This window comes from Panthera onca, chromosome B3 (assembly GCF_046562875.1).
Source record: "Panthera onca isolate mPanOnc1 chromosome B3, mPanOnc1 haplotype 2, whole genome shotgun sequence".
In the NCBI taxonomy this organism is placed as follows: domain Eukaryota; kingdom Metazoa; phylum Chordata; class Mammalia; order Carnivora; family Felidae; genus Panthera; species Panthera onca.
The window spans coordinates 132,933,292-132,945,720 of record NC_138344.1 but is presented as its reverse complement, the minus strand read 5'-3'; the positions used below and the strand labels follow the sequence as shown (position 1 = coordinate 132,945,720).

Genomic DNA, 12,429 nt, shown 5'->3' with positions numbered 1-12,429 from the left:
TTTGAAGGTGAGGTGAATTTGAATACATGCAGTTAACTTGTCTAACGAGAGCTGAGGTCTGCTGAGCTGAGCCTTCGCCTGTGCAGAGGCCGTGCACATAACGCCCTCGGTGTCTTCTTTTCTTTTTCAAATATAAGATACAAGAGGAAAGGAGACTCCTGCCTTGGCATTAACCCTAAGAAGCAGTGCATATCCTGGGAGGGGGCTGCCACAGAAAAGAAGCACTCACACAAGCATGTCGAGCGCTATTTCACGAAGAAGAGCGTGGGACTGATGAACATTGACGGAGTCGCCGTTGGCGGTAAAACCGAACCTCCCTCATCTGAGCCGGTCTCATTTATCCCAGTGAAGGCCTCGGATGATGTGGCTCCTCCTGTTACGACCTGGTTGAACCCTCTGGGGATTTACGATCAGCCCACCACGCAGTGGTTACAAGGACAGGGTCCTTCAGAGCAAGAATCAAAGCAGCCAGACTCACAGACAGACAGAGAGCATGCCCTGCTCAAGGCCAAGGTGGAGGAGTTTAACAGGAGAGTTCGGGAGAATCCCCGGGATATTCAGCTGTGGATGGCATTTGTTGCTTTTCAGGTAAGTGTCGCCGTCCCAGTTCTCTTACCGGAGTGACTGTCCTAGTTTGGGGAAAACAGATTTGCTGTGCCGCGGTTTTCAAGCCCCTGGGAGGAACCCTGGCACTGGGCGTTTGAGGATGATTAGACTGGAGCCCTCGCCCTGAACTTGGTCAGACTGAATAAATGCAGTGTGGGGTAGCGCGTGCTCCCGGGCAGAACTTGGGGGTGGGATGAGGGAGTGACCTGCTACTAGGGAGTGAGAAAGGGCTTCCAGAAGAAGGTGAAATCTGACCCGAATCTGGAAAGAAGAGTAGACGTTCACCAGGCAGGGAGATGTACCCGGGAGGTATAGACAGCGCGCAAAACACGCAGAATCCAGGGGAGAAGGTGGTGTTCGCACCATTCCCTGGTCAGAGCTGTGCTGCTCCCGTCCTAAAGTACATGGCTTTGTCTTTGTCCTACTTCTCTGTTGCTGTGTACAATTGTGTACACAACAATTGTTGTGTACAATTATCCTATTTTGCCTCACATTTGGCGTTTTATTGGTAAAGTTGGCTCTTGGGAAGCAGTTTCCAAGATACTGCACCCTGGCTATTGATACGTGATCGAAGTTTGAAATGCCAGAGCGTAGACAGGGAAATAAACGCAAGATCAAACGTATCAGGTGACACAGATGCCCCAGTAGCAGAGTTTCCACTCAAAACAAAAACAAAACAAAACACTGATAAATCCTTATCAAGAAAGCAGGACTAACGATTGATTCTGAGAGGTGACGGGCGGTGCGGCCCGGAAGGGCTGTGAGCGTCTCTGTCCCGGCGGTGAGCGTTTGAGGCTCCCCTACTGCCGTTCGCATTTGTTAACTTGATGTTTTTGTCTGGAGGACGAGGTCATGAAGAGCCCTGGCCTGTATGCCATCGAGGAAGGAGAGCAGGAAAAGCGGAAGCGGTCTCTGAGGCTCGTTCTGGAGAAGAAGCTGGCCATCCTGGAGCGGGCCATCGAAAGCAACCAGAGCAGCGTGGACCTGAAACTCGCCAAGCTGAAGCTCTGCTCCGAGTTCTGGGAGCCCTCCGCCCTGGCCAAAGAGTGGCAGAAACTGATCTTTCTGCATCCCAACGATACAGCCCTGTGGCAGAAATACCTTTTATTCTGCCAGAGCCAGTTTAGCACCTTTACGGTGTCAAAAATTCACGGTCTGTACGGCAAGTGCTTGAGCACCTTGTCTGCCGTGAAGGACGGCAGCATCTTATCGCACCCCGCCCTGCCGGGCACCGAGGACGCCATGTTTGGTAAGAAGCCGAGGACCAGATCCCTTTGTCTGGGGGGAGCTCTCCTTGCTTTCGGCTTTCGTCAGAAATGAACATTTAGTTTTGCTTTACTTTAGAAGTGTCGACACGGATAGAACTGATTTAAACAAAAAAGTATTGGAATTCCTTGTGATTACCACAGATGTTCCCCTTTCCAGCTTCTTGGTCGGGGGTGGGGGGTGGTGGGGTGGGCATTAGAGCCAGTAAAGTTAGAGAAGTATCACTGGTCTGGAAGTTCCAGCCTTTCTGCTTATTAACCGAGGAAACCTAGAGAAGTCTGGAATGTTCTGGCTGTCCGTGACCTTCTCTGTGGAGGTGCTGGTCTGGCCGTCTCCCCCGTTCTAGGATCTCAGGCTGTGGTGTTCAGGGGGAAGCCCAAGTTGACTGGAGGTCGTTGTGTAAATGCAGTTCTTTTTTTTTTTTTTCTTTTTTAATCTTTATTTGAGAGAGAGAGAGAGGAACAGAGGGAGAGGGAGACACAGAATCTGAAGCAGGCTCCAGGCTCTGAGCTGTCAGCACAGAGCCCGACGCGGGGCTCAAACCCACAAACTGCCGAGTTCATGGAATTCATGACCTGAGCCGAAGTTGGATGCTTAACCGACTGAGCCACCCAGGCGCTCCCCTCTTTTTAATGTTTATTTTTGAGAGAGAGACAGAGTGTGAGTGGGGGGAGGGGCAGAGAGCGGGGAGACAGAATCGGAAGCAGGCTCCAGGCTCCGAGCTGTCAGCCCAGAGCCCAACACAGGGCTTGAACCCACAACCTGTGAGATCATGACCTGAGCCGAAGTCGGACGCTAAACCGACTGAGCCACCCAGGCGCCCCTGCATAGCAGCAGCTCTTACTTTGCTGTTAACAGTTCTGGTGTGTCCCACAGGAGGCTAGAATATAAACTGTGTCCAGTAGTGAGCTACCGAAGGCAGCATGTGAAGCAGGAGCTGGAGAATATCACTCTTGACTCGAACCCTGGGTTTGCCCTTCCCTGGTGACCTTGCCTGTTCCTGAACCTGGTTGAGTGCCAGTTTCTCCCTCAGCACCAGTGGTACAGTACTTGTTTGGGAGGGTTATTGAGCACATTACCTGCACATTGCCTGAGACAGCTCAGTGTGTGGCACACAGCAGGCATTTATTTGATCAAAACCTTGCTATTTCTGTTACCTTCCAAAGATAGAAATATATTGCTCCAGAAATAATAAGCACTTGCCACGCTGACATAGAGTCTCATGTTTGATACTGTTCGCGGTATATGCTCATATAGCTTAATAGTATCTAGTAAATGGAGTTGTACCACAGTTGAGACAAACCAACGTCTTCGAACATGGAACCCTGATTTGCTTACAGCTGACTCTGTAGAGATGATGAACGCTGCCGATGGTTACTGCCATCTAGCTTTCGGCACACTTCTCTGCTTTCTGATGACAATCTACATCATCCTTTCCCGAGAATTTTTCGTGGCATAATGAGCTTTGAATATTTGATTAACTGGTCAGACCAACCTTTTGCCTTCTTTTCCTATAACATATGTAGTTTTTGTCAGTATTTGTATTCCACAATGATTTCAAAAAAAATTGGGATAAATGTACATCATTTGATTACAGTACCATTGTGAATCCTTTTAATAAGGACATGTGTTATTATGGCTTTGAAATTACCACAATAACTAAATTTGGAGAAAAGACATTCTTGGCGTGGAAATGCACATTTTTGTTTATTTTTTATTTATTTTTAGAAAGAGTGTGGGTGAGTGTGCACAAGGAGGGTAGGGGGCGGGGGGAGAGGGGAAGAGGGGCAGGGGGAAGGGCATAGGGTGACGAGAGAGAGAGAGAAAGAGAGAGAGAGGGAGGGAGGGAGGGAAGTGGAGGGAGAGAGAGAGAGAGAGGGAGGGAGGGAAGGAGGAAGGGAGGGAGGGAGGGAAGGAGAGAATATCTCAAGCAGGTTCCATGCTGAGCACAGAGCCCGATGTGGGGCCCGATCCCATGACCCTGGGATCATGACCTGAGCCAAAATCAAGAGTCGGAGACAACCGACTGAGCTACCCAGGAGCCCCAGAATGCATGCTTTAGAAGCTGTGTTCTTTCCCTTTGATGCTGTTAACCAGGAGTCTCCCTTCTCTCCCCGTTTTCAGGTCTCTTTCTTCAGCAATGCCACTTCCTGCGGCAGGCTGGTCACTCTGAGAAGGCGGTCTCTCTGTTCCAGGCCATGGTCGACTTCACCTTCTTCAAACCCGACAGTGTGAAAGACCTGCCCACCAAAGGACAGGTGGGGGTTCTGGTTGCGTGACCCACCTCCCTCTCTCCTCCCTCTCCCGTTCTTCTCTCTTCTGGGGGCAAGTGTGGATCCTGGGACATGGTACTGGTATTTTTCAAATATCCTGTCCTCCTTTGTATCAGTCTTCCTGAGAATTACTTTTCAGAGTGTTGTGGTGATCCAAGGAAAATTCCATAATGAAGGTGGTGAAACATGGAGAGATGAAGGATTCCCCCCCCATATAAAGACTCACCATGTCCCCCCTTTTTTCTTAGGAGCTTTGTTTCAGTGCTCATTGTCCTCACCAGGCAGAGAAACAATTGTTACGCCTCTGAAGTCACATCTTACTCTGTCCTACCTTCGTGCATTTGAAATTTGGTCTTACGTCATTTCCCCAGTTAACATTTCCACCACCTAAGATCTTCGTGGGAATTGCAAACGCTGTTACTTGGTGGTGGTTTATCAACACACGTCCTAATGGGGGACCTGTTATCATTTAGGTGACACATGAACGTTGCCCATATTTGTGATGTTGAAGCAGTAAAAACATCCTACCACAGAGCCGTATAAGAAAGCCTTCCTTTCCCTTTTTCCTTGGAAGAAATCTCAGTTTCCTGCTTTGCGAAGGGGCTCTGGTGGAAGATGGGTAGGATAGCTGAATTTATGGTGAACTTAAACAGAGGTCTTGAGAGGCTGAGGTCTCCATCTTGTGGAATGTCCGTGAATTGCATTTGAAGACTATTTTTATCATCATTATTTTGATCTGTTTTTTCCTAGGCAAAATTGGGTTAAAGAATATTGCTTAATGTTAGTATAACTGATTAGCAGTATGATAAGCCAGATAACAACATTATTTTAAGACATGCTTTGCTATTTTAGGAATATGGCGTGCCGTAGACATGAGTCTTAGCTGACTGCGGGGCACAGGGTGTGTGCTTGTGGGGGCAGGATCGGAATGGCCCTCATCGCCGCCCTTTGCTCACACTCGCTGTCTGTGATGAGGACAGCGACTTGTGGGGAGGGCACTGCCCGGGACTGTGAAGCATCAAGAGCCACTCGCCCAGAGTGTCCACTGTTGCACACTCTGGAGATTTTAAATATTAGTAGCACATGTAGTCTCAAAGCACTTGCAAGGCAACTTTGAAATAAGGCTTTTTCTTTGATGACGTACCATATCTTTATAACCGAGAGACATCGTTACCATACACGGCATAACATCAAAGAAGCAGAGTCTGGTCTGTTTCAATGGGATGAATAAATTGGTTATAACCGTCACAGTTAAAAAAAAAGATACACTTCTTTTTCTTGAGTGACTTTCTTCGATCCCTCCTGGAAGAACAAGACCCGTGGAGAGGGGGGTGGTCTTCCCAGCTCCCCTTCCCGAGGCGGCTGACGGGCCCTCGGTGCGGGGACCCAGCCCTCTTCCCGGTGTGTGTGGTGCTCCTCCAGGCTCAGGCTGGACGGTCCTGCGGCTCCTGGGCTGTGGACCACCTCGTCCTCTTCAAAACGTTTCTTATAAAAGCTTCTATTGAGCAAGTCGTTGGTTCACTTTTAAAGTCCTTATTGTCAGCTGATGAGACGATTGCTCTCCTGTTCGTGGCTGTGATCACTTCTCTTCCACGGGGAATTACTGCACTGAACTGGGGTCCACACACAGCGGACCTAATGCCCCAAACGCGTGAGAGCTGAGGTGTGATCCCAGGGCCTGGCTTTAACACGCAGGCCATTTTCTTCACCGGATGCCTGCCACGTGCCATTCTCTGCCGACAAGCGTTTATTGAGTCCCTACTATGTATTGGGCACTGTGCCAGTTAGGAACACAGAGTTTAGAGGTCATGCCATCAGGAGCTCCCAGGCTGTCCTGTTGAAACTGAATCAATCCCCTTCCCCACAGAAGGTCTGGAAAGCAACATGATTTCAGGTATTCAGGGGCCCAGTGGCTTTAAGGGAACTGGCAGGGTCACTGTCCCCAGTTAGACTGTTCTACAGCAGGGTCAGAGCTGGGAAACCGTTCCTCTCCCACTCCGCTGGAGGCCCTTCTCGGTGACCACGGCTGGTCTTTTTGTCACTGGTTCTCAGAAGTGGTAGCTCGTCACTTTTTGCCGTATTGTGTTCGTTGTAAGTCACTGGGTCCAGCCCATGCTCAGGGGTGTGAATGCCACAGGGCAGGGGTCAGGGTCCTGGGGGGCTATTTTGGAGGCTGCCCACCACACTACGTAATTATTTTTTTCTATTTTGGGGATGTATCCCATATCTACTAGGACGACTGATGGCGAGCAAGATTTCTGCCATAAGCCCCTCTTACGCCAGTCAGAACGCACTCTGCTCAGTGACTCAGCAGTTTTGTACAACTTAGGCTAACCTCCATATTTTCAACCTGAACAGGTGGAATTCTTTGAGCCCTTCTGGGACAGTGGGGAGCCCCGGGTTGGCGAGAAGGGCGCCCGAGGCTGGAGAGCGTGGATGCACCAGCAGGAGCGGGGCGGCTGGGTGGTCATCAGTCCAGGTAAGGCGCCTCTCAGGATGCGTATGCCTCCGCCTTTTTCTTCTGGAATGTGTTTTTGTATCTTCATGATTATTTCTTTATATGTGTAAGCTGTTTATTAGTCCTGAAGAACATTGTATGTCAAAAATACATTAAGTGGTTGCATTTGGAGAATAGACTGTCCCCTCACCCTTAGGGTCTTTCACTCAACCCCCCAGGCCTTTGGAGGGTTCGCGTTTCTTTCCAAGGGCAGTAATTTTCATTTTTCCTTTTATAAGGTTGCTCCTGAAGAAGTAATCTTGTTACTAATCCCCCCTCTCCCTGCCCCATTTAATGTGTACTTAAGTCAGTCTTTCTCTTTCCTTGGCAGTGGACAGACCAACAAATCCTTTGACAAACACTTGCCTGTTTAGGAATACTATGAAATATTAACTAGCATTTGTGTAACTCATTCTAAGTGACTCCAAAGCACGTTCCAGATTTACACCCTAAGACACCACTGTCCAATAGAAACATAATTCAAGCCACAAAAATAACTTTACATTTTCTAAGAGCCACATTGAAAAGGTAAAATGGTGGGGCGCCTGGGTGGCTCAGTCGGTTAAGCGTCCAACTTTTGCTTTCGGCTCAGGTCATGGCCTCATGGTTTCGTGGGTTTGAGCCCCTCATCGGGCTCCATGCTGACAGTGCGAAGCCTGCTTGGGATTTCTCTCTCCCTCCCCCTCTCTCAAAAAAATAAATAAATAAACATAAAAAACTAAAAATAATAATAAAAAGGTAAAATGGTGAAATTAATGGGAATATATTTTGTTTAACCCAGTGTGTCAAAACCTTAATATTTCAACATGTAACTAATAATTTAAACATTGAGATAGTTTGCATTTTTTTTTTCATACAAGCCCTTTGAAGTCTGGTGTGTATCTTACACTTTCTAGCACATTTCAGTTCAGACTTGCCACTTCCAAGGGCCCTGTAGCCACATGTGCACGGCTGTCATACTGGCCAGTGCAGCTCTCAGCTCCTTGGGATTTCACACCCTGGTTTTGTTGAAAGTGCAAGGGGTCCCCTCCTCACACACGTCACCCTTCTGGCCGCGGCGTCTTCACCTGAGGAACGAAAACTCTGGATTAGCCTCGGTCAGTGTGGCTATGCAGCGCTCCAGGCCGGGCGGCCTGCCTGGCCCTTCAGGTGCCCGGAGCAGCTTTGCTGGGGGCAGCGCCATCAGGGAAGGTCACGCTCGCTTGGCTCAGCTCCTTTGACTCTCCTGGAGTGTTCTCTCCCAAAGAGAACTGGAAACCTTCTTCAGGCTCGCCAGGGGTTCCTATATGAAGAAAAATGACCTGCAGGGCAAAATGTTTGTAGGTGTTACCCTCTTAAGCCAGTGTGTCTGCAAGACCCATGAAGGACCAGAAAATGGAAGTCTTTCTGGTGGTAACTTCTCTTTGAGTTACCAGCTCAGCATGCCTCTCTGTGTTTCGGCTGCTTTTTTTTTGTTTTTGTTTTAATGGGCAAGACTCTTAAAGTGCATGGAATTTATGTTCTAAGGTTTACCATGTTCTGTGAGAAGAAAGAATTCTCACAGCAGTGTCCAGGGACCAAGTTAGCATTACTTCTCTGAAAAGTGCTCAAAGGCCCAACAGTTACTCATAATCAGATGTGGAGTTTGTTTTCCCAGAAAGATAATGCAAGTGGTAAAACCTTGATTTTTAATGTCAAGTTATGGACATAAGTTGGCGTTTCTGTTACGGAGAATCTTCTATTGAGTTAAATGAATTTAGTGGGACCCTTCCAGAAAACCAACAGGATGAGAAGAAAGGCTGACCGTTTCTTGTTTCCAGAAAAATGAAATGATAACTATTCTTTGTTTTTGCTTTATTTTTAAGTTTTCTTGTCCATCTTGACAAGGTCAGCATTTAGAGTGTAGTTGGTATTTATCATTGATTCTGAGGTGTTTTTTCTTCATACATCACAGCTCATTTCTTCTCTCTCACCCTCACTTTCTGTTAGTCTGTGTTGTTACGTATTTATATATGTCTTTCCAAAACCATGTAATCTTTTGAATTTCTAATGTAATAAGTTCAGGTATCTAAGTCTGATGTGTGACTCACAGGTGATTTCTCTTAATGGTGAGAAGTTTTCAGTGTGGTTAAAGGATTACCTTAAATGTAAGTCTTTAGAAGAAGGTGATAGTTAAATTTTACCTTTCTTTGATAACTCAAAAGAGTGTTTAGATAGAATATTGAGTTTATTTTATTTATTTATTAAAAAAAATTTTTTTTAACATTTTTATTTCTGAGAGACAGCATGAGTGGGGGAGGGACAGAGAGAGAGGGAGACACAGAATCCCAAGCAGGCTCCAGGCTCCGAGCCGTCAGCACAGAGCCCAATGCGGGGCTCAAACCCACAAACTGTGAGATCATGACCTGAGCCAAAGTCGGACGCTCAACCGACTGAGCCATAGATAGAATATTGAGTTTAAAATGCAAATGTAGAGGGGCGCCTGGGTGGCTTAGTTGGTTGAGCATCTGACTTGGGCTCAGGTCATGATCTCATGGTTTGTGAGTTCAAGCCCCACATTGGGCTCTGTGCTGATAGTGTAGAGCCTGTTTGGGATTCTCTCTCTCTCTCTCTCTCTCTCTCTCTCTCTCTCTCTCTGTCTCTCCATCCTCCACTTGCACTCTTTCTCTCAGAATAAATAAATAAACTTTAAAATGCTAATGTACACGTCATGCCTTTAAATTCTCTGGAGTTCTTGTTACTCATTTATTTTGAAATAGAGATTCACAGGAAGTTGGAAAATACACAGGGAGGTTTTGTGCCCCCTCCCCCCGCCCCAGGGCCCACCAGCGACTGTGCAGTCGCACAGCCTGGAAGTGACCCTGGGGCGGTCTCCTGTGTGCATGCGCGCGTGTGTGAGTGCCCCTGCGCACCCGCGCATCTCATGGCTTGACGAGCTCTCATTTGCTTGCGTGTTTGGTGCTGTGCAGCCTAATCGCAGGCATGGCTTTCTGTAACCACCCCCGCTGTCGGAGAACGATTTGTCACCACCGGGCTCCCTGATGCTGTGCCTGGTAGCCATGTCCACCCCCACGCCCACCTCGGAGGACCACTGATCTGCCCTCCACCTCTGTTATTATGTTGTCACGTTATTTTACACGTTAGACATGTGGAATCATAGGGTGTGTGACTTTTTAAAACAATTTCCTGTTGTAAAATATATACAAAGTTTACCACTTAAACAACATTTTTAAATATACGGCTCAGTGGCATTAACTACATGCACACTCTTGTGCAACTGTCTTCACCTCTGTCCATCTCCTCAACCTCCTCATCTTGCCCAGCTGGCACTCTGTACCCATTAGGCAGTGACTCCCCATTCCTCTCCCCACCCTACCCCACCCCTGCCCCCACGGCCACCATGCTACTTCCTGTCTCTCAATTTGACTATCTTAGGAACCTCAGATAAGTGGGATCAGACAGTACTTGTTGTGTTGTGACTGGCTTATTCCACTTAGCATAATGTCTTCCAGGTTTGTCCAACGTGTAGCATGTGTTAGTACCTCCTTTTTTTTATTTTAATTAAAAAAATTTTTTTTACTGTTTGTTTTTGAGAGAGAGAGACAGGACATGAGCAGGAGAGGGGCAGAGAGAGAGGGAGACACCGAACTCAAAGCAGGCTCTAGGCTCAGAGCTGTCAGCACAGAGCCCAATGAGGGGCTCAAACTCACAAACCGTGAGATCATGACTGGGGCTGAAGTCAGACGCTCAACCGACTGAGCCACCCAGGCGGCCCTCAGTACCCCCTTTTTAAGTCTGAATGGCGTCCACATTTTATTTATCCGTTCACCTGTCCACGGACACGGGTTGCTTCACCTTTTGCAGCTGTGAACATGGAGTACACGTGTCTCTGAGAACCTGCTTAGAGTTCTTCTGCACGTGTGCCCAGAAGTGGCAATGCTGGATCATGCGGTAGTTTTAAAAACTTCTCCGAGGCACCGCTATGTTGTTCTCCAGAGCACTGTACCATCTTCTGTTCTCCCCAACCTGTGCACAAGGGTTCCAGTTTCTTCACATCCTCACCAACATTTGTGTTCTGTGTGACTTCTTAAGATTGACTTTTTTTTTCACCTAGCATCATTCCCCTGAGATCCGTCTGAATTGTTGCACGCGTCCATAGTGTATTCACATTTACTGTGAATAGTAGGTGTAGACGAATCAGCTCGTTTCACCTACTACTGCGGGACATTTGGAGCGTTTGCAGGGCTTGGCCACTGTGGATAAAGCTGCCGTGGGTGTTAGTGTGCAGGTGTTAGTGTGTACGTAGATTTTCATTTTTCTGGGATCAGCACCAAAGACTGTAGTTGCCAGGTCTTTGAATAAGTGCGTGTCTAGTTTTATAAGAAACTGCCAACTGTTTTCTGCGTGGCTGTACCAATGTATATATCCTGTTTGTTTATTTTTAAATACTGAACTTTTCTCCTCTTCCATTCTGCATGTTCAGGATTAGGAAACAAAATGAAAGTACAGGATAATCTTGAATTACCTTTTTTTGAGAAGTGGACACCGGTTGTAGTCATAAGGCCACTGGCTGAAAATTCTGGTGGCTTTAGAAAGGCTGAACCAGGGCTGTCATTAAATATCATTTAGCGTTCTAGAACCGTGTTGTCCAAATACGTAGGCACTAGCCACATGTGACCATTTTATTTATTCTGAGAGAGAGCGAGTGAGCAGGGAAGGGGCAGAGAGAGAGAGAGTGGGGAAAGGGAGAATCCCAGGCAGGTTCCACGCTGTCAGCGGCAGAGCCCGATGTGGGGCTCAAACCCATGAACCGTGAGATCATGACCTGAACCGAAACCGAGAGCCAGACGGTTCCAGACACATAACCGACTGAGCCACCCAGGTGCCCCCACATGTGGCCATTTTAATTAAAATGAAATAAAAAATTTAGTTCTGGTATCAGCTACATTTCAGGGGCCCAGTAAGTCACGTGGCTGGTTGCTACCGTATTAGACACATGGGTACATATTATGTCATTATCACAGAAAGTCCTCTTGGGCAGTGCTGTTCTATAATGTGCGTATTCCCATTTTAATTGCTATGATAGCATTAAAAATCATCTGATTTCATTGGCTAATCTTCCAGGGAGTTTTGGGGATTTGACGGATGATAGCAGAGTCCCTCGGTGCCTCTGAGTCCCTGAGTGTCCCAGAAGGCTGGGCCTGGGTCTTACTCATCATGGCATCCCAGGGCCCCCCACAGCAGCTGGCGTAGCAGAGCGGTTGGGTGTCCGTGGCTGGTGAGGGGGGCTAAAAGTCCCGTTCTTGTCTAGATGATGATGATGATGAGCCAGAAGATGAGGACCAGGAAATAAGAGAGAAGAGCCTGCCCAGGTGGCAGATCTGGCTTGCCACCGAGCGGTCCCGAGACCAGAGGCACTGGCGGCCGTGGCGCCCTGATAAGACCAAGAAGCAAACCGAGGAAGACTGTGAGGATCCAGAGAGACAGGCAGGTCCCCTGGCCCAGGAGGGAGGCCGGCCTTGGGGTCTCTGCCTTCTCCCCATTCCCCTGGGGTCGGGTCACCTGAAAGAAGCTTGCTGAGCTCACTGTCTGAGCACGCGCCTGGCTTGGGAGATGTTAGCTTTTGCTCCTGTTTCTGTCTGTGGGAACCTCCTGGGCCACTGGTGACGTGGGAGCTTGGAGGAACTTGACCAGGTAGTTCCTGTCCCCAGGTAAGGAGGGCAGGCTTCCCCGGAGACTGTCTTCCAGGTTATTCAGTTACTTTTTCACACAGAAGCCTGAGGACTCAGGGTTTTAAAACGTGGTATC

At 48.0% G+C, this 12,429-nt stretch overlaps 1 protein-coding gene across 3 annotated transcripts in view; it reads left to right on the top strand.

Annotated features, from left to right (window-relative positions):
- The window catches only part of NRDE2 (NRDE-2, necessary for RNA interference, domain containing), a 55,437-nt gene that overhangs the window by 24,869 nt on the left and 18,139 nt on the right, over positions 1-12,429 (top strand). For all 3 annotated transcript variants that reach the window (XM_078447912.2, XM_060620530.3, XM_060620531.2), the window contains exons 5-9: positions 138-588; positions 1,450-1,855; positions 3,997-4,130; positions 6,504-6,624; positions 11,933-12,108. In XM_078447912.2, coding sequence (XP_078304038.1) covers positions 138-588; positions 1,450-1,855; positions 3,997-4,130; positions 6,504-6,624; positions 11,933-12,108 — 1,288 coding nt within the window. The remainder of the gene's footprint in view (positions 1-137; positions 589-1,449; positions 1,856-3,996; positions 4,131-6,503; positions 6,625-11,932; positions 12,109-12,429) is intronic.